The sequence below is a fragment of the Macaca fascicularis genome, chromosome 1 (genome assembly GCF_037993035.2).
Source record: "Macaca fascicularis isolate 582-1 chromosome 1, T2T-MFA8v1.1".
In the NCBI taxonomy this organism is placed as follows: Eukaryota; Metazoa; Chordata; class Mammalia; order Primates; family Cercopithecidae; genus Macaca; species Macaca fascicularis.
In genome coordinates, this window is record NC_088375.1 from 169,305,001 (window position 1) to 169,331,841 (window position 26,841).

The 26,841-nt window shown below is 39.1% G+C and overlaps 1 protein-coding gene across 12 annotated transcripts in view; it reads right to left on the reverse strand.

Annotated features, from left to right (window-relative positions):
* DNAJC6 (DnaJ heat shock protein family (Hsp40) member C6) overlaps nucleotides 1-26,841 on the reverse strand; it is a 157,775-nt gene that overhangs the window by 42,667 nt on the left and 88,267 nt on the right. For all 12 annotated transcript variants that reach the window (XM_005543155.5, XM_005543151.5, XM_065521053.2 and 9 more), the window contains 3 exons: nucleotides 9,471-9,621; nucleotides 8,311-8,360; nucleotides 8,049-8,197 (listed from right to left, as the gene is read on the reverse strand). In XM_005543155.5, the coding sequence (XP_005543212.2) occupies nucleotides 8,049-8,197; nucleotides 8,311-8,360; nucleotides 9,471-9,621 (350 nt within the window). The remainder of the gene's footprint in view (nucleotides 1-8,048; nucleotides 8,198-8,310; nucleotides 8,361-9,470; nucleotides 9,622-26,841) is intronic.

Sequence of the window (26,841 nt, forward strand, 5' to 3'; positions counted from 1 at the left end):
TGAACTATTCATTTGACAAGAAATTAATAACCAGAATATATAAGGAGCTCAAACAACTCAATAGTAAAAAAAAAAAAAAATTAAAAATTGGGCAAAAGAGTTGAACAGAATTAACAGATCTTCAAAAGAAGACATAGATGGCACACAGTTGTATGAAAAAATGTCCAACATCACCAATCAGAGAAATGCAAATCAAAATCACAATATAGTGTCATCACATTTCAGTTAAAATAGTTTGTATCAAAAAGGCAGGTAATACCAGATACTGGTGAAAATGTGGAGGAAAGGGAACTCTCATACACTGTTGGTGGGAATGTAAATTAGTACAATCACTCTGGAGAACAGTATGAAGGTTCCATATGACCCAGCAATTCCACTACTGGGTATATATCCAAAAGAAAGGAAATCAATATATCGAAGATAAAGCTGCACTCCCATGTTTACTGCAGCACTATTCACAATAGCCAAAATATGGAATCAACCTAAGTGCCTACCAATGGATGAATGGATAAATAAAATGTGGTATACATACACAATGAAATATTATTCACATAAAAAAGAATGAAATCCTGTCATTTGCAGCAACAGGGATGGAACTGGAGGCGATTATAAGTGAAATAATCCAAGCACAGAAAGAGAAATATTGCATGTTTTTTACTCATATGCAGAAACTAAAAATGTGGATCTCATGAAGATAAACATAGATAAGTAGTTAACAGAGGCCAGGAAGGGGAGTGGGACGGGATTTGAAGGAGGAAAAAATAATATAAATGTAATTAAACTGTACACTTAAAATGGTTAAAATGGTACATTATATATGCATATTTAACTCAAATGTTTAAAAAACAAACAAAAAAAAAGTTCAAGTGCTCTCTTGTCTCTAACCGTTTCTCTAATACTCACAGAAACGCTTAGTCATCTTTATACTCAAGCCCCTGTTTATTTTCATCTATTACAGCTTCTTTCAGTAGAGCAACATGGTTAAGTCCACAGGCTGGATTTTCACTCTGGATTTACCATTTACTACTTGATTAACCTTAAGCAACTTACTAACCTCTCCAGGCCTCAATTATCTAGTGTGTAAAGTGTAAATGAGCATTGTAGGATTGTTGTCAGAATTAAGTAGCACAACATAAACACAGTAAATGCCAGCTTGTGGTCAAGCAGTACTGAATAAACTGCTTATATCTGTCTCCCCTTCTAGACACCGAGCTCCATGAGAAGAGAGACCATAACTTACTCATTTTTGTAACCCCAGCGTCCACTGTGCATGTGTTGCTCATATGGTAGATGCTCAGCAGGTACTTGCTGAGTGAACGAATGAGTGAAAGAATAAAGGAATGAACCCCATTTGGCAATCTAGTTTTATAATAAGATTTGTCCACATGTACCATATCTTGAGGAGGGAACAGGTGAACCCATTTTATTGGGTTTTTTCAGACTCTAACAGAATGAAAGTATAGAAAATTTATTGCCCCAGCAATATTTTTGAAGGTTTTAAAAACTGGCTATTACACACACACACACACACACACACACACACCCCAAATGTTAATATCTGTAATGAGTCTCAGCTAAAAGTTGGCTAAATTATTCTTAGCACAATAGGCAAATAGCTCCAGAATCATTAACTCAATCAAGTAAATAATATTAATTTAAAGTACTCCATAATTATATATTTACTTGATATATAATTATACACCATTAAGCAAACATACAATTAGAATTTTTTAAAAGCATGTGCTCTGTCTAAAAGGGGAAACCACTAAGGCATAAACAAAACCAACAAAATAAAAAAGGAATTCAATCACTACAAGCTATTTTTGTAGCTCTCTGGAGTTCACAGCTTCATGCAGTAACTGACACTTCGCAATGCTGTCTCCAGTTTTCCTGAACACCTTGAACACCTCCTGGGTTTGCTTAGCATCAGAGGACACCATACAGATTACAGGGCTGCCATGATACCACCCAGTGGGAAAAAGAGGCCAAATCATCGCCAGGGCTGAATACCATTCAATTTTCATCTCTCCATCATCCCTAGCCCAAGACAGGACGGGCAGAAGCCGCCATTCACTAAGCATAGGAATGAAAGCTTCTACAGAGAGTATGACTTAATTGCCACATCTAGTGTTTTATGAATCACGCACCATTTTTGGAGGATGCGGATAATTCAGTCAATCATTTATTGTGGCATTTTATTATTACCAATGTTAATCATAGCTACTACTAACTGAATGATGACTCTAAGCAAGACACTGCTATCAAATTTATTCCTTACAACAAACCTACAAAAAAAACATTTAAGAATGCTTGTGAGATAGGCGCTCTCTTATTGGCATATCCATTTTACACAGGAGAAAAACGAGTCCAAAGAGAGGTAAAAGTGACTTGCCCAGGAAGAAGAACAGCTGAGATGTGAAGCCAGGATAATTTTTAAAGTCTAAAGTTTGTATACACTATACAGCTTCATCTCAGTTTTAAAAAATAAAATTTGTGCGCTCTCCATTATACTACATTGTCTGATGACTGATAACAATAACTCCACCTTGCATTTGTAGAGTGGTTACAGCTTCAAGTGATGGCTGTATTTTACCAGGGTTAAGACATTCAATTCATGGAAGGCTTCATAACTAGAATGTGGGAGTCTCTGGTCCTCTGGCCCCCAGGCCAGGGATTGTTTTTTTCACTCCAGTTATTTCCTGTCATGACACTGAGGCATGGTGGCAGAGTGAGAGATGAAGTATGAGCTATAAAGTTCCTCCACTCCAGCCAATCTCCCACCAACCTCCCACCAATGCAGAAGCAACTGGGAGCTGTGGTGACCTCTTCAGTGTGCTCTGGAAGAAAAAGGAGTAAAAACATTGACCTTCAATCATGAGTCCTTTAAGACACCACGTTGATAATACATTTTCCAAAAATCAAATTGTTCCCAAAGGGAAAGAAATCCTACAAAATTATGTCATTCAGAAATAGTTGGCCAGGCGCGGTGGCTCAAGCCTGTAATCCCAGCACTTTGGGAGGCCGAGACGGGCGGATCACGAGGTCAGGAGATCGAGACCATCCTGGCTAACACGGTGAAACCCCGTCTCTACTAAAAAAAAAATACAAAAAAACTAGCCGGGCGAGGTGGCAGGCGCCTGTAGTCCCAGCTGCTCGGGAGGCTGAGGCAGGAGAATGGCGTAAACCCGGGAGGCGGAGCTTGCAGTGAGCTGAGATCCGGCCACTGCACTCCAGCCTGGGCGACAGAGCGAGACTCCGTCTCAAAAAAAAAAAAAAAAAGAAAGAAAGAAAAAGAAATAGTTAAGAGGGCAGAGTCTAAAAGAACCAGCTGGGCTGCAGATTTATTTGCTCCTAGAAGGACTCCGTCACCATACTGTCCTTCCTGGGTGGACAGTGGAAGGAGGAGAGACAAAGTGGCCCTAGAATAAATAGCATTAATCAGAACTTAAGAACTTTGGAGCCAGGTTAGACTTGTTGTCCATTCATCCAGCTTTCCATTTATTGCCAACAGTAATGCCAAGAAATGTGTAAAGGTTCCTGATATTCTGGGGCACAGCTATAAATCTTCGATGCAGAAACCAAACCAGTATATACACGCATACACACACATAGGCATGGAGTGGACGGGAGCAGTGTTTATGTTGGGATGATGAGAAAGGTTTAAGTATAGATAGTCGTGTTGGTTACACAACATTTGGGAATGTAATTAATGCCACTGAAATTGTATGCTACAAGTGGTTACAATGATAAGTTTATGTTATGTATATTTTACCACAATAATTTTTTTAAAGGACGGGAAACAGATGGTTAAGCTCTCTGAAGCCCTCCTATAGATCTACAAACACCCAGGAGTCATTATGAACATCTGGTTTGACTGATGCATCTTGTTGGTCTCCAGGACTTCATTGTCAGCATCAGTACTCTTACTTCCTCAAGGTGGATATTGGCTATAAAGAGTAAAAAAAAAAATGTAAAAATAAAAACACCTGAGGTTCAATACCTCCTTTGCAGTCCTGAACAGGTATTCTAGTACTTTGCTTTTGAATGCTGGGCTATGTGCTATGCATTCTTTTGAGTTGTAGCCTCTGCTAAACTGAGACTAAACAAAGTCCTATTTTAACATCCTGTGACATACGCAAATAAGTAATAGAAAAATGAGGAAAATAGTATTGATTATTTCATACAATTCCTGTCAACCAATGTGGCTTCTAAGCATAAAAGTGAATCAAAATACAGAATGACAACTCTCAGCAAAGTAAAATCTTCCTGGAAACAGCCTGTCTTTGCCAACATCACTACCTACATCCTCAAATGCAGGTTTGAACATATACAAACAATCACATAGTCATCATGTAAAGTGACTGAATTCAGGTTTCAAGGCACAGAGGTGTATGATGTGGGCAGATCCAGACTCCTACGAGTTTATAAATAAAAAATTCCTATGAGTTTATATACCCTTATGAATCTAAAAATAAAACCAGTTCCATGTCCGGTATTTATGGTAGACTCTACCATCAACACTTATTAAAATAAGGTTTAATTTCAGACCTAGCACTCCACAGAACTGGAAAGAGTAAGAAATGGTTCTAGTCCTCATGAATTGAAAGGTAAAAACAAAGAAAACTTTTCTAAATCATGCAACAATGAGATGCAAATCCATTAACAGTGTTAGTGCTGGGGAAAGAAAGGTCTAGGAGTTTGAAAAGAGATGTAGGCAAATCAAAAACAAAGGTAAGATGGAAATACTATGGCTTTGGGACTGCCTCCCTGAGATGCAACTAAGGGTAAAGGAGACAGGTCAGAGGATCCACTTCCATTCTGCCAAATTCTAGGACTATCTAGGAAGAGCTAAAGATGTAGTGCAATCCTGTGTTTTAGGAGAAATAATTGGAAAAGCCTCATGGCATGTGGAAATCTTCTCCTTAGCAAAATTAGGCTAATAAAGAAGAAGATGAGCTGGGGGTGGTGGCTCACACCTATAATCCCAGCAATTTTGGAGGCTGAGGCAGGTGGATCACTTAAGGCCAGGAGTTCGAGACCAGCCTGGCCAACATGGCAAAATCGTCTCCACTAAATATACAAAAATTAGCTAGGCATAGTGGCCATAGCTGGGCACAAAAATTAGCTGGGCATCTGTAATCCCAGCTACTTAGGTGACTGAGGTACACGAATCACTTGAATCCAGGAGGTGGAGGTTGTAGTGAGCCAAGATCATGCCATTGCACTCCAGCCTGGGCAACTAAGTGAGGCTCTTTTGGAAGGGAAATGGAGGGTAGGGGAGGAGAGGGGAGGGAGAGCAGGAGGAGGAGGAGGAGGAGGAGGAAGAGGAGGAAGAGGAGGAGGAGGAAGAAGGAGAAGGAGAGAGAGGGAGGAGGAGGATGGGGAGAGGGAGGGAGGGGGAGGAAGGAGGAAAGGAGAAGAAGAAGGAGGAGGAGAAGGAGGAAGAGGAGGAGGAGGAGGGGAGGAGGAGGAGGAAGAAGAAGAAGAAGGAGGAAAGAAAGAAAGAAAGAAAGAAAGAAAGAAAGAAAGAAAGAAAGAAAGAAAGAAAGAAAGAAAGAAAGAAAGAAAGAAAGAAAGAGAAAGAAAGAAAGAGAAGGCAGGAAGGCAGGAAGGCAAGAAAGAAAGAAAGAAAGAAAGAAAGAAAGAAAGAAAGAAAGAAAGAAAGAAAGAAAGAAAGAAAGAAAGAAAGAAAGAAAGAAAGAAAGAAAGAAAGAAAGAAAGAAAGGAAGGAAGGAAGGAAGGAAGGAAGGAAGGAAGGAAGGAAGGAAGGAAGGAAGGAAGGAAGGAAGGAAGGAAGGAAGGAAGGAAGGAAGAGAGAAAGAGGAGCCAAGGGGAAGGGAGGGGAGGGCAGGGGAGGGGAGAGATGAAGGATGTATGACACGGGTGGCTTTTAAGGGAGGAACAGTAGCTCATGCAAGGAGATTGTGTGTGTCTGTGTGCACATGAGCACATGCATATCCCTGGTTGGAGCATATGGTTTTGGGTCAATGAAGAACGGTAAAAGATGAAGTTAGAGAAGCAGATAGAGGCTAGATCATCAAAAGCCTCACAAGATATTTTACGATTTGTATAGGCAAGAAATGGCCCCACTCCTCTGACCTATATAAGCCTTTCTCCTGCTCTAAGGTCCAGCTGTCACTGGTGTCTCCCTTTACTAATCTCTCTTGGCAGGTATTGTAAATATTATTTGTACTTATCTTTAGAATGTCCTGGGTTCTCTCGCCAACTAGGCTTAGGTGTCTCGAGAACACAAACCAAGTATTTATTTTATATCTATAGTGTTTAACAATTCTTTGCACATTCATGCTTTTAAAAAACATTGATTATCTATGTCAGGCACTGTTCTAGGTATCAAAAAAAAAAAGCTCCCTCCTCTTCTAGGGCAAGTAAGAGCAGCCCAGGGTAGAGATTAAATATGTAATCTCTGATTCCTTTGGTAAACCATTAAGTCCAGTCACAAAATCTTTAGGTACACTGATGGATGCCTTTCATTAAAAACATCTTTACAGAGAGTGCCTTTTATAAATATTATACAAAGTGACATATTTATATGTAAAAATGCTTCTATAATGGTATTATATCTTTATTTACTTTCAGAGGAAAAATGCTCCAGATTATCACAGATCTTTCAAGGTCAAATAAAATTTCTATGAAATATTGCATAGGATGTTCCACAGTCCTTAAATTATGAAAATAATGGCACTGACTTAACCTCCAAACAAGAAAAATAATTCAAAAGATTTGCCTTACATTAAGAACAAAATATCTATCCACATTTTTGTTTGATGTTAATTCACTTGTTCTGAATTAGCTAATAGATGGAGTAAGAGTTGGAAGGTTATTTTATTACAGAAGATTTTAAAGAGATGCATTTAAAATCTTCATTATAGAATGGCAATTTAGATCAAACCACTTCAGAATGGCATTATCAGTGCTTTATCAAAGAGTGGTCCCCACAGCAACATCAGGAGCAGCCCCCAGGAAGCTGTTAGAAATGCAGATTTGTATGCCTCCCTTGTCCTTCTGAATCAGAAGTCTCCAAGCGATTCTGATGCACACCAAAATTTGAGACTGTTCTCAGAACACGCTGAAAAAGAGGTCCTTAAAACTCTCCCATATCTTATTGAATCTTAGGGCAGGAAGGAGCCTTACAAAGCATGTATACCAATTTTCTTGGGTGTTTTACAGATCTGGAAACTGAGGCCCAGAGATTACCAATGGTAACTGGAATTTGGAACAAAGTGTGTGTTCCAGCATCAAAGCTGAGATCCTAGATACACAGCATTGTCAACCAGCTATCATTTTTCATACTTGATATCAAGTTTCACTTTTAAAGGATCCATGCATAGAAAGTCCATTCTATTTATTAATAGACCCAAATGAAGTTGCAGAACCAATCATATGTAAAGGCTAAGTCAAAAATATTTAGAGATGTTCTTGAGAGGGGGAAAAAAAATGCCTTTTTTTAGTGAGTAAGTCAGAATTCAGTGGCCAGAAATATCAGGCTCGATATCAGATTCAAACCTAAGCCAATTCTCAGTTCCTTAACTAGGCTGAAACTAGGAATGTTTACCTGCCTAGTTCAAAAAACTTCTTAAAATATATTAATAGAAAGACGTTCCCATTAATACTTGTTGGTACTGTTCTATCCACACTGCCTCATCTTGATACCAAGTAGCAATAAAGAAAGAGTCAAAGGCATAAGTAGTGTATCAGCATGAAGGCAGCCAATTGCGCTAGCAGCAGTTCAACCTCCAACTTAAGCCTCATGAACAATGTGCCATGGAATAACCAGGCACCAACAGACTTGAGACCCCAGCTTCAATGGTATTTCATTGACAGATACACTTTCCTGTAAGTATCCTCACCCAAGGAAAATCTTTAGGCTATCTCATAGCAGTCTAATAAATATTTTGTGGACAGAAGTGTCCAGAGTGTATGGTTTTTCAGCTTCAGATGCCTAAGGGCATATGCTTTAAGGTTATCTCTGAGGACGAAAAACACCATCACGTCTTCAACAGTATGATCTCAGGGCTAAAAATCCTTACCCGGCTGTGAAACTTGGCAGTTCGATAAGACTTAGGTGACAGATTGTATACTGTGTAGTGGTCAAGATGTCTGGAATCCAAAAAGCTTCGAATGTCATCAACCTGATTCCTGAATCCTATGTCAACATTGTCCAGAGGAAAGGACATCACTAGGAGAGAGATCACACAGAAAGAAAACAGGTTAAATGTTTAGGTCTGCTGTAATGATGGGCAGCAACTGGAAGCTGAGCCAAAGCACTGTTAATAAACATGAGAAACTTACCAATAATTCTGGAGGTAACATAAGTGAAGTCTAAATCTCCCTTTGTGTAGCTAAAAGCAAGACAAAAATGGGCACTCATTAAAATGATCCAAATATGCCAAGATTTCTCTCTCTCAATCACTTGCGCATATGAACTGGGACACTGCTGTCTAGGGGGCAAGTTTTGACTCCCTTCCAGCCCTTCTCTCTAACAAGGAAGAATCACTGAGAAAAGACAGCCCATGACCTCAGGGGAATAAATATGCCACTCCAACTGGTGCATTCTAATGCCCTTGTAGATGCCACTTCATGATCTGAATCAATCTCAGAATAGAAACCTCTGCTTATTTATCAACACCAATTGTTCTAGCCTCTTTGCCTACATGGAAATATCTTCCATAATTGTAAGTGGCTAAGGCGTAGGGGAAGAAGTGGTTGAGAAAAAATAAATGACACCATTTTTCTGCCTACCAGACCCTGGTTGAGAATCAGAGGTAAGAGTAGTTTTATCTTTTAACAAAGATTAAAATTTTGATTAATATATTGGACTTGACATTTGAATTTCTGATTTAGAACTGCATATTATAACTCAAAGTGACCCTAGAATTTTCTAATACTTAATAATAAAAAATAACTCCTATGACCTGCTTATAAGAATTTTCATACACTGGAAGCATAGAAAACTTCTCTCACTGAATAAATGTTAAAGGGCTAGTAGGATACAAAAACAAAGTTCTGATTTGATTACAATCCATAGGTAACACTTATTCAGATTGTATGTATATTTTAATCTCATTTAATCCCTAAACAACCCAAAGACACAAATCCTGTCAGGGTATTTTTAAAAAGCTCAAAAAAAGCTCAGAGAGGTTAATTAATTTGTCTGAGGGCTCCTAGTTAACAAGGGCAGATATTGCATTAGAACCCAAGATGTCTGATTGTAAAGACAGGGAGGGCAACTGTTATGCTCTAATGTGGCAATGAACTGAGTCCTCCCAGTCTGTGATTATAGCTTCTAAAGGACTTAACTTTATGTCTTCAATGACATTTCTCAGTTGATCAGATCCCATAAAATTACATCCCAAAATTGACACTCTTTGAGCCAGACAAGTAGACAGCAGGTAACCAGATCCTTTGAGAGCATAGGGATCCACTAAATTAACGGGGAAGAATGTGCGTACCTGGTCACAGATTGTATCACTCTAGAAGATGTGTCTTTGAGGGTGTCTTTCAAGTTGTCCTTTAGGTTACTAAAGAGCCTCCCTGCACCTCCTTTTACCATGTCAAAGAGACCTCCCCCATAGCTGGGCTCCATGTCTGGAGATGAGGCACCTGCCAAAAACAAAAACAAACAAACAAACAAAAAAATGATGATGGCAGAGAATCCATGGAAAACCAATCCCTCTTCATTCTTAAAACATATACAGACTGTCTTTAAGAGTCTGGGACAGATATTCCTGGAAATTGTGTCCCGCTCTCAGAACTTATAGACTCTGAGTTATAGCATTGCTACTGGTTCTCAGGGGAGACCCAGGTCAGTCCTTCACTGAGTCCCAGGTACAGAAACCTCCAGTACTGCTGCCACTGGCCATGTGTGACAGTTGAGCACCTGAAATATGGCTAGTCTCAACTAAAATGTGCAGTAAATATAAAACACACAACATATTTCAAAGACTTGGTGCAAAAAAAAAAGAATATAAAGTATCTCAATATTTTTATACTGATTACATGTTGAAATAATAATTTAGATATACTGAATTAAATAAATGATACCTTTAAAATCAATTTCACCTGCTCCTTTTTACCTGTTTAGTGTGGATACTGGAAATTTTTAAACTACATATGTGGCCTTTATTGTACTACATTTGGACAGTGCTGCTCCAGAGAGACTGCTGAGGAAAGCAGTAGTCTCAGTGAGTTGAGGGCACTCCTCTGCCCTTTGATGAAGCTGACTATATTAGAAATCCCATTCCATGGCTGTCCCTTAAAGCACTGGTTCACTTCTATCATGAAAAACACCTTCTGAAGGGGCTTTAGTACAGCTTTTAGGCCTTAGGATGCAAGGTGGCCATTAGTGCTATCTGTCAAATATTTCAGGTTCTCTTCCCTTACAGCTTCTTAAAATTGTGCTTTTTGGCCCCTTGTGCTTAGCTCCAGTCCAGGGTTTCTCAATCTCAGCACTATTGACATTTTAGGCCAAATACTTCTTTGTTGTGTGTGTGTTGAGGGGGCTGTCCCTGTGCACTGGAGGGTGTTGAGTAGCATTCTTGGCCTCTATTCATTAGATGCCAGTAGTACCTGCCCCAACCCCCACTCCACCTCTGAGTTGTGACAATAAAAAATGTCTCCAGAGACTGGCAAATATCCCCTAGTGGGGGCAAAATTATCCCTGGTTGAAAACCACTGCTCCAGCCTATGATGTGTGAGGGGAAGTGCTGTGTATCACAGTGTATGTTGTGCATCACTTCCAGGGTACATTTAACTGTTAATGTGATATTCTCCATAGTTTCTCTCTCTCTCTCTATTTCTCTCTCCTCTCTCTCTCTCTCTGTCTCTCTCTGTAACTCTGTATCTCTGTATCTCTCTCCCTTTGCCATAGCAACTGGCAAGGTTGGAGACTGTGGCTGCTGGACTTCTGGGTCCCAGAGACAGGAGCTATGTGGCAAATGACCTTTGATGACCCAGGTGACCTTTGATGAATATTTGGTATGAGTAAGTAATATGGTTTGGTTCTGTGTCCCCACTCAAATCTCATCTCAAGTTGTAATCTCCAAGTGTCAGGGGAGGGACTTGGTGGGAAGTGATTGGATCATGGAAGCGGATTTTCCCCATGCTGTTCTTGTGACAGTGAAAGATCTGATGGTTTTAAAATGTGGCACTTCCCCCTTTGCTCACTTTCTCTCTCCTGCCATCATGTAAGATGTGACTTGCTTCCTCTTTACCCTCTGTCATGGTTGTAAGTTTCCTGAGGCCTCTCCAGTCATGCGGAACTGTGAGTCAATTAAACTTCTTTTCTTTATAAATTACTGAGTCTCAGGTAGTTCTTTAAAGCAGCGTGAAAACAGATGAATACAGTAAGAAACACCTGTTTGTTAATAGAGGCCACCGATCTTTTGGGAATGTTCATAACCAAAGCACAACCTAACCTATGCAGGCTGATACAGGAAGGAAGCAGGAATCTGTGTTGAGGAGGTGGCTAATGTGAACAGTGGCCAGGTAGGGCTTTAAGGCCTAGCAGTCAAGAGCATGAGTCATTCTCACCTGGGTTCCTGCCCAGCTTTGCTACGCCTAGCTGTGTGACCCTGGAAGTCAGTCTTTATAAATCTCTTTCTTTCCAGCTGTAAAATAGGGATAAAAATTGTGCCTACTCCATAGGGAAAGATTAAATAAGTACATATAAAGCTGTTGGCATGGTACCTAATAAATCTAGGGGTCAAGAGAATGTAGCTAAACTCTATTATGCCACATCCTGAAATTCCTGTATTGGTGGTATTTTTAATCTTTGTTCACTTTCCAACTATATGATGACAAAAGACAAGAATGGCATCTATTCTTTTTTTAAAATTGCAATATATAAGATTTTCAAAATAAATATTAATAAAAATATTCATGTAATAGGCACTATAATTGCTAACATATATAAAACTTACTATCTAGTAGGTATTTTTCTAAGCATTTTATCTATATTCACTCATTTAATCCTCATAGCATCCCTATGAAACAGATAATATCATTATTCCTATGTTATAGATCAGAAAACCGAGGCACAGAGGTTAGGAAACTTGTCTAAGGGCATACAAGCTAGTGAATATTTACTAGCAGAGTTGAGATTGAGCCCCAGGCAACCCTTCCAATCACATCCCTCTTTCTTCTCCTAATATCAGCCTGAATTTTATATTTATCATTCCAATTAATTTCTTCAAACTTGTATTACATATGTTCGTATCCACAAAAAATATATTAATATTATTTTCCAAGATTTCAAGCTGTACATAAATGGTTTTCTATTTGAATAATTTTACATCTTTATTTTTTTCACTTACTTTTGTTTAAAATTCATCTATGCTGGTACCAAATGCAGCTTTAGCTCCATTAATGTGTATATCAATTACCCCACTGATGGACACGTAGGCTATTTGTTAGAATAAGCAACACAGTGAGGAACACATCACTTTGATAACATACACAAGACTCTCTCTAGATTATACCTACAAGCAGAATTGGCCAGTAAATAAGGTATGTGCATGTTCAAATATCTAGATATTGACAAATCATTCTCCAAAGCAGTCACAGCAGTTTAAATTCCTACAACTAGTACCTATGTGTTCCTTCACTCTATATTCTCCTTAACACTTAGTATTGTCAGACTTCTACATTTTTACCACTTTGTCAAGTATAAATAAGTATCTTACTTTGGTCCTATTTTGGTAATTTCCCTGATTACTAGTGAGGTGAAGTATCTTTTATTATGTTTACTAGCCAGGTGACTGTTCTTTCAATCGTATTTCAGGTACCTACTACACTCCTACATGCCATTTAGGTGTTCATACATATATATAAAAATACATGTTGACTGTCCTGTTCTTCCATCCTGATCTTAAGAGCTATTGATACCTAACAGATGTCTAAGTCACCATTAGACATCTATTAGAAAATGAGGCTCTGTTAGAAATTGCAAAGAACATTGAGTACTGGTAAACAAAAAAATGAATGGACATATGAACAAACATTAATCATTTCTATCACTAACTGAGCTCTCCAGTGCAACAGGAACTGTGCCCAGACCTTTATGATAGTACAGTTTCATATAGCGGGAGAGTGGAAGTGGTTATTATCCCCAGTTTACAGATGAAGCAACAGAAGCTCAAAGAAGGAAAGTAACTCACCAAAGAGTCCAGTTAACAAGTGGAAGAGTCAGCAATTCAAACCCAGATCTGTGCAATTCCAAAGCCTTGCTAATCTACCATTTCACACTATTCTACAGCTCCACTCAGCTCAGGATTCCAACAACTATAATCAAGATGAGCCTTACCTGCCTATACACAACTGCCTCTCTCCTACTCCCTGCTCTCCTCCACCTCCCACCCACACACCTTTCATCTGGCTGCTCTCAGCGGCAGATGTCCCCACAATAAGCACCCTCATAAATCACTGTATGCCAGGCAAACCAAGCCAATCTCATTACGCAGGCAGCCGAGCCTCTGTCTCCCCTACCGCTTCACAGCCCTGAATAAAAGGCCAGGAACAGGTCTAATGGGCAGCTCCACAGACTAGGGCTAGTGTTACAAATCTGAGAATGCTCTCTTGTGTCCTGTTTCATATGAAATAGAGCACATTATTTCCCTGTAAACACACCCCCCCATGTAAAAATCTGTATTGTGTTTTTGTTTTAAATATAGTGAGGACAGAGCAGCATAAAATGTTTATAATTCTCCCATTTCCATCCCTGTAACATTTTCATGTGTTCAGTTTGAACACCCCTTTGATATATAACTGTTTAAGAGATGATACCAAATAGACTGGATGTCTCTTCAGCTCTCAATTTTACGCTGGAACAGAACTACAAGGCATAATAAATATCCTTGATTATCTAAAAATCAGACTCTCACCATCCCTCAGGCTGCATGCTCTGCTCATTAGAGCTTTGGAATGCCATAGAAATCAGAGCAACTTGCCAGAGTCCATCTGTAACCTTCATATATTCAAACTGTATGTTGAACTGGCCAGGACACACAAAAAAGAAGAGGGGCATTATTTGACGTTGCTCTACTGGTTCTTTTAGGTAGATATTCTGGCTTTCCCTGATGAGCCACATAAGTGCCAAAAGTGCAGATCCTGCAAATATTTTAGCCTAAGCTAGTTGAAAGAAAGGGCAGAGAGGTTTCAAAACATGGCACAACGAAGAATAAAATGGTGCAATGAGAAAGAAATGCAGAAGAAAAACAATGACCACAGTAGATCAAGGGGTAACAAACTGGATCCCATGGGCCGGATCCAGTCCATGGCCTGTTTTTGTACAGTCTGTGAAATAACAATGGCTTTTACATTTTTAAATGATTGAATAAAGGTCAAAAGAGGAATGATGTTTCATAACATGAAACTGATATGAGGGTCAAATTTCAATGTCCAGAAGTAAAGTACTTATGTTTACATCTTGCCTATGGCTGCTTTCACGCTACCATGCAGTTAAATAGTTGTGACACAGATCTTATGGCCCACAAAGTCCAAAGCATATACTCTCTGGCCCTTTAGAGAAAAAGTTTTCCAACCCTTGCATCAGAGGGTTAACACCACTTGTGTTCTTAGGAATGCAGAGCTTGCTACCTCCAACACCTTTCTAAATGCTTTGGCTAAAATGGCACCCAGTGGAAAGAACACTCTGCGCTTACTAAGGTTCCCTTACAGGGTGTAAGGGAGTGGAGGTTAGGACGTTAGAGTTGAGACAGCATGTGAGTGTCATCCAAAGAGAAAGGTCCAGGTCTGCCTCTAAGGCTCCAGGTAGATTCTTGCTTCATGATGTCTTGTGGTGTGAAAATCTAAGCCTACCAAAGACAAACATCAGAGAATTGCACTTTTACCTCTGAGTCACTTTACCAGTATAAGAAACAAGTTTTCCTTGGGATTCCTAATGTTTGGGAAACTAGAAGCAGTACCCTATTCCTTCCAAATTGTAGGAACCTGACCAATTCTTGCTCTCAAGAGTGATACAAAATTTGTTTCCTGGGAGAGAATTTCTGTCTCCCACTAGATTGCTAGTTAGCTGTTATCATTTATTTGTATCGAGCTTCATTCCAAAAGAGATCTGAGATGATTCAATAGTTATTTAGAAATTATATAAAGAGGGTAAGCACAAATGCTAGGGCTAGTCTTAACTGCCTTAATGTAACTAAAAATATAAAAAAGTAAGTGTGGCTGCTTTTCATAGACATTTTATTGATTTCTTAGCTATGGACAAAACACTGTGAGAAGTGGTATGGAAGGAGGAGTGTCCATAATGCATAGTGATCATCCCCTCATATGCTTATTCAGTATATGCCTGTGGCAACCTGGGCTGTGGATAATTCCATCTGGTCCCCTAGGAAGAAATGTTCCCCCATAAATTACTGTTGTCAAAAGAAGGATGGTATGCAAGCACTTACCAAAAAGAGACATTCATCAAGATACTGTTTACCATGGCAAGAGGCTATAAGTGATGTATTTTTTTCAATAGTAAGGGAATTAGTTAAATATCTCTAATAACGCCATATGGTTAGCTACTAAAATCACTTTGTAGAAGAGTACAGATGGGCATGGCAAAGGCTAAATGAAAAATAAGCCGGCTACAACACATAATCCACAGTATAATCTTACTTCTGTAAAAGAAAACTATCTGAGTTTAGGGAAAGAATTCAGAGGATACAATAAACATAAAATAATAACTCAAACCTACTGAATGCCTACCACATACTAGGCCACTGATCTAAATTCTTTATATGTAGTAACACATTTAATCTTCACAACTACCCTATGAAGTCAATACCATTGCTATCTTCATCTTATACACAAGAAAACTGAAGCAAAGACACATCAGTGATTCACCCCAGGTCCTACAGTTAGTAAGCCAGGATTTGTACCCATACAGGCTATTCTAGAGTCCAGGCTTTTATCCACTACATTTTCAAAACAGTTATAGTAATTAACAGTTATAGTAATTATATTTAATTACATCTGAGACAATCATGAGTGATTTTTGTTTGTATGATTATATTTTCTAAATGTTCTACAAGTTACATTCATTAGTATTTTTTTTTGAGACCAAGTCTCACTCTATCACCCAGGCCAGCGTGTAGTGGCACAATCTCAGCTCATTGCAACCTCTGCCTCCCAGGTTCAAGTGATTCTCCTGTGTCAGCCTCCTGAAAAGCTGGGATTACAGGTGCCTGCCACCATGCCCAGCTAATTTCTGTATTTTTAGTAGAGATGGGGCTTCGCCATGTTGGCCAGGCTAGTCTCAAACTCCGGACCTCAAGTGACCCGCCGGCTTCAGCCTCCCAATGTGCTGGGATTACAGGCATGAGCCACCATGCCCGGCCACATTCATTAGTTTTGCAATTAAAAACATGTTATATAAAACAAAGAGCCAAGTGCTATGCTATTCAAGTTTTATATGTCCTTCCTCAACAGCTGTAGAGACCTCCCTCCTCTTGCATGATTCATCACAGTTTAGAGTCACACAAGTTTCTCAGTTGGCCTGGGAGAGGCAGGCAAAGGCTGCCAACAGCCTTCCAAGAGCCTGTGTGCCCCCCTCACTCCAAGCAGGCTAGGGGTTTGCCAGGAAGGAACATCCTTCTACACTTGACTCAATCTAAGACTTCAGACCTGGCTTCCTCACAGTGGTAACTGTCTCAGCTCCAGCCTCAATACTCAAGATGATCTAATATGCTGAGGACAGGGAGGAGATGGGCAGCAACTTGGCACCAACTGCAGTTCTTGCTCTCAAGAACTCAACCAACGCTTGGCACCAACTGCAGTTCTTGGGACATCAGACTTCTTCTGTGAGTCCTCTTGGACTCCACAAAGACGCTTCCACAGAACATTACTTTTCCTCTTTCCAGAACGTTTTCATCATCCAGTTCTAGTAAAGTGAGTTAGTATCCCATAGTGTTCAGGATCAGCGTTTTGGAGAGATGACTGATAAAGTGAACTTGGCATTAGAATGTCATATTCGTATTCCCATTCACCAGTGGACACTTTTCTCGGTGGTTAAGAGTTACAATGTTAAAAATGTCTTGTCCTGGCTTCTATAAAATTGGCAACTGTGGGATAGAAATCCCTGAAACTAAAGTGACTCTGTAGAGATGCCCCATTAGCCCCTGCTCTAGGGAAAGCCCATTCCTTCACAGTGCTTGGCAAAGGGCAAGGGAGGAACTAGTGTCATTATCACAAAGGGCTTCGTCATCCTTCTTTATAACAGATTTTTCAGCTCTTGGCTCCCAGCAGTTAGAGAAATGGATCATATGGGCATAACAAGCAGATATACCATGGAAAAAGTCACTGCCTTGGCTTCTAAGGTGGCTTACGTCTCATTGTCCATTCATCTCTCCAGGGAAGCTTTGAGGAAACGTAATGGACTCTGAGAAGAGAGGTCTCAGATTTGAGACTTGGTTTTTCTGCTTAAAAGCTGTGTGACCTTGAGCATGTCATTTTATTCCTCTAGGTTTCCTTCCCCCCACCAACTCCCCACCCTGTAAACTGGAACTAATTAAGAACAAAAACTTTTCTACATGCCTCATGTCATCAACAGGATCAAATAAGACCATGCATGACATTGTGATTTTTATGTAATGAGATCTTCTAAAATGACCAGAAATTTTTATTTTTTTAAATTTATTTTATTTTATTTATTTATTTTTGAGACAGAGTATCATTCTGTTGTCCAGGCTGCAGTGCAGTGGTGCAGTCTCGGCTCACTGCAACCTCCACCTCCTGGGCTCAAGTGAGTCTCCCACCTCAGCCTCCCGAGTAGCTGGGATTACAGGCACACGCCACCACACCCAGCTAATTTTTGTATATTTTTTGTAGAGACAGGGTTTCACCATGTTCCCCAGGCTGGTCTCGAACTCCTAACCTCAGGTGATTGGCCGGCCTTAGCCTCCCAAAGTGCTGGGATTACAGTCATGAGCCACCATGCCTGGCAGAATCTTTATTTTAATTCTTAGAAATTCAGCACTCGTGGTAAATGATTCCAAGGAATGCCTCCCACAAATGGCTGGGAATCCAACTAGAAATTAAAAATTCAGAGGAAAAAAGATAACATTTAGCAAATAATAAATCAACACTCCCTATGCCAAACAAGAGGTTAGGCATTACACAAGGCAACCCGTGTTAAAATACAGGCTTTATGTCAGCTTTAGTTCAGCCAGAACTGATTTGGATCCCACTTCTGCTATTAGCTGGATGTATAGTCTAGAGAAGTCTTTATTTCCTTATCTGTAGAATAGAAATATTAATAGAATGGCATATAGAAGATAAAGCCACAAAAAATGCTGCCTCTAGCAAAGTCACACAAGCTTGGCTAGAGAAAAAAAAACAAAAACAAAAACAGGCCATGCTATTCCATTTCAGGGTTAACAAAGCCAGACTGGAGATGTGCCTAGCAAGCCTCCCTAGGGTAAGACTTTCCTATTGGTGCATCCACGCTATGGTCCATGGAAACTCTTCACTTTTGATAGTTCAAAGAACAAATGTTTAACAGAAAGGTGAACCTCTTTATCACTCTGAAGCTTCTGCTTCTCATCTTGACGTGACCTGGTGCCTGGTGGGAGGACTTATTATGAGTTATTTGCAGGACTAAAATTCAGGTTCACTCAGATTCAGTGGTACTGGTTTTTGAAATATTGCAATACTTCTGTACTAGGTGGCACGTGGTACAAGCTACAGCTGTGGCCCTGGACACAGCTGCTCAACAGACCAAGAGGGAAGAAGAAGCAGGGGCATGTGTAGCATCCACGGAAGGTTCCAGCGGAGCTAAGCACTGGCAGGCAGAGGCCACAGAGCAGGTGGTGCCAATGAGTCAGGCTTTCTGGATTCAGGCCACATAGGAAGCACAGGCATCCAAGAGCATCACAGCTCTTACAAGTCAATAGCACACCCAGCCCTCTTTGTACTGCAATAAAGTGCCAGGGCCCTTGGGATAATTTTTTTTTTTTTTTTTTTTTTTTTGACAGGGTACGGCTCTGTTACCCAGGCTGGAGTACAGTGGCCCAATCTTGGCTCACTGCAACTTCCTCCTCCCAGGCTGGAGTGCAGTGGCCCAATCTTGGCTCACTGCAACCTCCGCCTCCCAGGCTCAAGCGACTCTCCCAACTCCACCTCCTGAGTAGCTGGGACTACAAAGGTGCACCTATGCCTGGCTAATTTTTGTATTTTCTGCAGCAACGGGGTTTCACCATGTTCTCAAACTTCTGAGCTCAAGTGATCTGCCTGCCTTGGCCTCCCAAAGTGCTAGGATTACATGTGTCAGCCACTATGCCCAACCAGAATAATCAATTTAATGGGGAAGTTGCTGGAAGGTTTGGCTGGCATTCCTCATGTCAAACCATGGCCCAGAAATGGAGATCATTCAGCTAGTAACAATAATACTGTTCAGAATGTCCAAAAATCAATTAAAAAATTGGAAATTAAAGTGGTAATTTGTGCTATAAACAGTGATAATATACATGTGCATGTGTGTATTTATTTACAGAATAAAAGGTTATAGTTTACATCGATATATATTGATTTCTATATTATGCTAGTGTGCCAGTTATTAAAGCTTTTGTCATCACTACAGACACCATGAAATCTGTATGTGCACTACTTCCACACTCACTTTTCAGGACCTTAATGGGAAAAGTACTAGACTATGATGGCTCAGCTCTTTCCCAAGCTATGGGAGAATCACAAACTCAGGGTCTCAAAGAATATAAACATAGGAGAATGAATTAAGTGATTTCCTAAGTTCCCTCCACCTCTAAAATTGTTTAACGCTATCATCCTCATACAAAGGCCATCTACTAAACATGTACTCTAGGCTAGACACTCAGCTAAGCAGTTTCCATAAACAACTAAATTGGATCCTTGCACTAAGCACAGTGGCAGGTGGTAGTCCCACTGAGGAAACTGAGGTTTTGGTGAAGTTTAGTAACAGTCACAACAGAATGAGATGAAGCTGGGTTTGGCTGGACCAAAAGCCTCTGCTCTTATTCACCTCCCCATCCTGCCTCTTTCAAGAGGTACTTTTTGTCTCTCATGCCTCCATTCTCCCACCTCATTCTGTCCCTCCATCCTAGGACTCAGAGCAGTCAGCTTGCATTAAAATTACTTGTGAATGAGTCTACCTCCCCTCAACTCAATTACTTGCTATTGAGTCTTCAATAGCAAGAAGCATGTTTCACGCCACTTCACAGCCCCCTAAGTATAATATATGGCACACAGTGAGCACTCAATAAAAGTATGTGAAACTGAGCTGCTATGGAATGCAATAACCAAAGAGAAAATGGCAGAGATAGCAAGGAAGACCAAACAGATCAACTTTGGCAGTGACCTAGTCTTTGCTTAACTGTAGGTAGCAAATATGACCAGATGCTTTCACTGTTTCACTGTCTCCTTAAGCTTTTCAGAATGTCTGATTGCAACACTGCACCCACTGAGAAAGCCTGTCTAAAAGATGGAGATTTCATGAAATACAACATGAGCTTTATTGTAAAGAAGGCTAATATTTGATGGGAAATGTTTATCTTCAAAGAGATAAGAGGAGCTAATTAAGAAACCAATACTAGCTCCTCTTTCCCAGAAGGATCAACAACATGAAAAAAGATTGATAAGAGTAGAAAAAAATGAGAAATACAAAGTAATGACTACATTAAAACCAAAATGGACTCTTTGTAAAATAAAGATAGGGCACAGTGTTCATAACCAGGCTGTTGGTGCTAGGGGAATTCTAGCCAAATGGATGTAACACATTTTGTTCCTTCAAGGATCAAGGAAATCAGGCTACAGTTGCCAATCCAAATTCTACTCAATAAACTCTCATATAAAACTTTACATGGATATTGCTAATAATTTGATTCAACAGACAAAGTATTTATGATGTGCCAGAGAAAAGGGGTCTAAATAAGGAATCTTTACTCTTCAACATGTGGACCAAATAAAAGGTTCAGCATTATGAAGTAATAATAATCAAATCTATCCAACAAGATCAGAATCCCCAATAGAAACCTGAAGAAATAGAAAGGGTTCTGCGCACCACGTAGAACCTCAACTCCAGAAAGTGAGTGGCCATCAATTGGTTTTTTTCTCTCTTCTCTAATCAAAAGATCAGGGCTTAAAATGCATAAAATGGACTACGACATTTCCCTCTTAATTACCACCCTGGAACAGAGAAAATGTCCTTGCCATTATCTGACCTTGTCTATGATAGAGAACAGAGATAGCAGAGGACTGACGGCCTGCTTTAAAAAAACTGCAAAGAGAAAAATAAGGCAAAAATTTTCTGCTCAACATTTCAGTTCCATTAAAGAGAGACAAGGGAGACAATATAGACACCAAAGCGTGACTGAAAGAACTCTATCAGTCTTCCCAAATAACCCCCCACACACAGGTAGAATTTTAGAAGACCAGTATGCTTGTTATGCATATGCAGTTCTAAGAAGTGTTTCTCAAACTCCTCCCCTTCCAGCAAGATTGTCTTTTTTTAGCTCCAAGACAGAAATTCTGGAGCTGCCATTGCAAGCCAACTTCTGAGAGAAAGATCAAATTATTGTTCTCCAGAAAAGTAGCAGTGGTTGTGGATGGATATTGTTTGTTGTTTACAAGATCAAGGTAAGTGTGTATATGCTATGTGCTACATACAACACACACATGTTTTACACATATACCAAAGTGGCCTTCCTACATGTTAGGCACCATGCTAGGAATATACAGTATCCCACACATTAAAACTGAAATACATTTTTGCTCTTATTTTTCAGATAAGGAAACTGTGTCTCAAAGAGGTCAATTCAGGCAAGCAGGCAGGCTCTGTGGCACAATGGATAATGCATTGGACTTCTAGCCTAAATCAAAAGAGAGTCAAAGAGGTCAATTCATTCACCAGGTTACTTAGTTAGGATATATCCAAATGTCGGTGTGAAGACAAGATTTTCATTTCATCAGGCACAGTCAGGAACATAACAGTCAGAGAGCTGGAAGCCCCCCTTGGACAATGAGAGGAAACAACCCAGACTCATAACACTTTAATACTCAATGGGATATTAGCAATGTATCCCTATGCCTCAAATGGATGCACCAGGAAAATAAAATGACTTCCCCAAATCATTGCCATGACTTAACTTATTGAAAAAACAGCCTTATTGACACATGAAATTTACATATAAAACTATATATTGAAAATGTAAACATTTTATAAGTTTTAACATGTAACTGTGAGGCCGGGCGCAGTGGCCCATGCCTGTAATCCCAGCATTTAGGGAGGATGAGGCGGGTAGATCACCTAAGTCAGGAGTTCAAGACCAACCTGGCCAACATGGTGAAACCCTGTCTCTACTAAAAATATAAAAAATTGCTGGGTGTGGTGGTGGACACCTGTAATCCCAGCTACTTGGAGGTTGAGGCAAGAGAACTGCTTGAACCCGGAAGGCCGAGGTTGCAGTGAGCCGAGATCGTGCCACTGCACTCCAGCCTGAGCAACAAGAGCGAAACTCCATCTTAAGAAAAAAAAAACAAAAACATATAACTGTGTGTGCATACACACATGTATGGATGATTCATTCTTGCAGTATATTTGATCAAATTATTCTGCTATGGTGTGGTATTCTATTGTGCATTGTCTATACACAAGATGGTGAAAACACAGAGTACAACTCAGCACTGTAGCAAATATACGCATACACATACACCACACTCAAAGGGATCTCACACCAAGAAACATGTCACATAAAAGTCCTATCCTTTGCTAAATATAAAATACCTAGACCTCCTGGAGAGTAGAGATCCTCTGACAATTCCTCAGAAAGCTGGGGCTACTTTGAACACTTTATAACTACTTTAAATAATTTACATCAGCAGTTCTAAAATACGATCCCACAACCATCAGTTTCAGAATTTACTGAAACTGGGGTCTTTACTGAAAATGCATATTCCCGATTTCTACTTCCCACCAGGATAATGGTATTGGACTTGAGCTCCTGTGATAAGTAGATAAGTTATATGAAACATCTGTTTTTAGGCATTAAACAACAGTCTAAAAAGGACTGAGATCTCTGAAAGAAAGAAAACACACAAGGTGAGCCTCACAGTTGCTCCAGCTTTTTGCCTGGAGGACTTTCCTATTACCATAAAATGATCTAGAGCCCAAGTAGAATAGTGGTCCTGCTGAACTGTGAAGGCAGGGATCAAAATACAAAAACTGCTAAGAAGCTGGAATATGTGGGACAATATAAAAGAAAATAGGGAGAGGCACAGTGTGGTCATAAGGGGTGGGGGTGCTGGAGGGATGGGAGGAAAAACACTGCATGGAAATTCACCCTGAGACCTTGGCTGAGGTCTAGGCTGTGAATATAGAGAGTAAGACTTCACAAGGCCCAGCAGAAACTGCCTGATGCAGGTTTGAGAACTAAACCAGCACTATATACCAGAGGTTATAAATGCTGGCGTATGTTGGAGCTCTAGCATAGCCCAAATGGAAAGCTCTTGCTAAGCACCTCAGGCATTTAGTTGAATATTCAGTGTTTCTGTATCAGAAAGGCCACATCCACACTAGGAATAAGGACTACATCCTAGAGTAAAGGCTGCATTCCTAGGACTAAGTTGAAAACCACAGTAGACCCATTTTAACAAAGAATAAAATCAAGCCTAATGACCAGAAGGATATGTCAGTAATTAAACTGTCTTCCAGAATAAAATTTAACATGTTTTCAAGGAAAATGGTAATCCAGACTTCTAAAAAAGTATCATCACAATGTCTATCATACAATAAAAATAAAACTATACATGTAAAGGAGCAGTAAAAATTGAACAATAAAAGAGCAGTAAATAGAAATAGAACCTGAAATGCTCCAGATGTTAGAATTAGTAGAAAAGAACTTTAAGCTTATTAATATACGTTCAAAGGCTTAAACAAAGAGGTAGTCTTAATGAGCTAATGGCAAAGAATATTTTTAAAAAGAAGAAGAAAACTGCAGAATTCAAAAGTATAATATCTGAAATGAAAATTTTGCTAAATGAGCTTAACAGAAGATCGGAAACTGCAAAACAAAATGTTATGAACTTGAAGGCAGTTCGACAGAAATTAAAAAGAGTCTCAGTGACCTGTGAGGAAACATCATGCAAGCAGTTTGCCATCATGTAAGCAGAGTCTAAGAATGGATGGAGGAAGAAAATTGAGCAGAAAAAACTATTTTATTTACAACATTTGGTGGAAAAACAATTCAACTCAAAATCAGAATGTCTCAACCTTGGCACTTGGCACTACTGACATTGTAAACTGGATAATTCTTTGTTGTGGGGGGCTGTCGTGGACATTGTAGAACGTTTAGCAGCATCCCTATCCTCCATTAACTAATTTCAAGTAATATCCTCTCCTACCTGAACTCTAAGCAAAGACAACCAAAAATACCTCCAAACATTGCCAAATGTTTCCTAGAGAATCAACATTGTCCCTGGTTAAAACTATAGCTGCAGATCCAAGTAACTCAGCAAACCCAAAACAGGATAAATATACAAAAAATCACCTTAGACACATCAGAATAAGACTGCCAATGACAAAAAGAAAGAGAAAATCTTAGTAGCTGATAGAGAAAAAGATACATTACATACAGAGGAACAACAATGTCAATAATGGCTAACATTCATCAGAAACATTGGAGGTCAGAAAACAATGAAACGAATTTTTTTTAGAATGCTGATAGAAAAAAACTATCAACCAAGAACTTTATAGACAGCAAAAAAATCCTTTCAAAACAAAATTTTATATTAAAAACACAGGAAAATGTGTGGCTAATTGACCTGCATTACAAGAAATGCTAAAGGGAGTTCTTCAGTGTTAACGGCAATGTTACCAAATGAAAACTCAGATCTGTAGGAAAGGATGATGTGTACCAGAAATGGTAAATGTCTGGGTGAATATAATGCACCTGAAAGATAACTGTTACAAGCAAAAATAACAACATTGTATTGTGGTGTTATTACACAGATGAAAAATATATGACAAAATAGCACAAAAGATGGGTAGAAGGTAAGCGAAATTGCACTGCTAAAACCTTCTCTTATTTTAAATATACAGTGATAAGTGAAGAATAAATATTGCAATCTCTGGAGAAACCACATACCAAATATATATATATATAAATATATGTATATTTATATATATACACATACATACACACACAAATATATGTACCACATATATATATAGCCAAAAAGTCAGAAGAATTAAAATTTCATATTAAAAATATATGATTAATCCTAACAAAGCTGAAAAGAATAGAGAAAATAAAAACAGAAGCAATAGTTAGAAACAAATAAGAGAGTAGACTTAATCCCAATTATATTAATAATTATAATAAATCTAAATAGACCAGACACTATCATTAAAAGACAGAGATTATCAGACTGAATTTAAAAAAACACAAATTATATGCTGTCTACAAGAGATGTACTTTAATTACAAAGTTACAGATAGGTTAATAGTAAAGGATGAGAAAATATTAATCATACGGTAAGCCAAAGAAAGCAGGTAGGCCTATATTAACATGATACAAATTAATTTCAAAACAGAATATTACAGAGTTAAGAAGTAATGTTTCATAATAATAAAGGGTCAATTACTCCCCAAGATATCATTCTAAATATATGCACCTAATAACACAGCTTCTAAGTATATGAAGCAAAAATGAACAGAAAAGTAGAAATAAAGGGACAAACCCACAATGACAAATGCAGACTTTTTAAGAACAAGTAGACAAAATATTGGTATGGGAAGAAAACATTTGAACAACAATACTACATTGCCCTAACTGACATTTATAGAATACTGCAACCAACAACTGAAGAACAAACCTTCTTATCAAGTGTTTGCATATGCTGGGGCATAAAATAAGTATCAACAAATTTCAAAAGGTTAAAAAATGCATATTTTGGGGTGTCAATTAAGAGTCATTGAAATGCCTGAAAGCATAATAATGAAATTAAGGCTCAAGTCACTTAGCTTGCTAGTAGCTGGCAGGGCAAGGAAACAAATATTGCTCTCACTGCAAATGGTATGTCCCTTTTGCCATATGCTTGAATAGGGCCTAGACTGGAAAAGATAAGGCAAACATATGAATCACCAGAAAATGCCATTCTTAGTCCAGTAAGGCTGCCTGCATTGCCATTGGTCATTCTCTTTTCAGACTCTGCTGTACTATGCTAAAAGCTAGGAGGAGCTCAATTACTTGAGAAAAGTCATGTTAAAAACTTCATACAAAACCACATATCAGAGAGCTCAAGGGAGGGAATCAACCAATATATGCAACAAGGAATCCTGAGATTTTGGAACTGGAAGTACAACTGGTCAAGAAAATCTTCATTATGTGTGCGTGTGTGTGTTTGTGCGTGTGTGCGCACATGTATGCGTGTGTGATTGCAGGATTGAGGGGAGGGGAGAAAAGGGGGAAAAGAGGTAAAAAGCAGAGACATGAATTCCAGTTTCTACTTTATGAAAAAAGGCTTCATTCAGATATAAATATAAACATTACCTATATTTTGATATTTTTATACATTAAAATAGGTTGCATTACACAATAGTATCATATATATCTATAATATAGAAGACATTCATAATCAATGTGGAAAATTTGGCACACTTAAGGACATATATAAAGAGCACTAGAAAGAAACCAAATGACTGGGTGAGGAGGATAGAATTGAGGCTGACGAAGTAAAAAAAAGAAAATCTAGAATAAAACCAGACGGGGCCTTGTGCTGTATAAAGACTGCAAAGCAGTATGATTAACTCACTTCTCTGCCCCTGAGGTCTACTGAAACCAAAGAAGA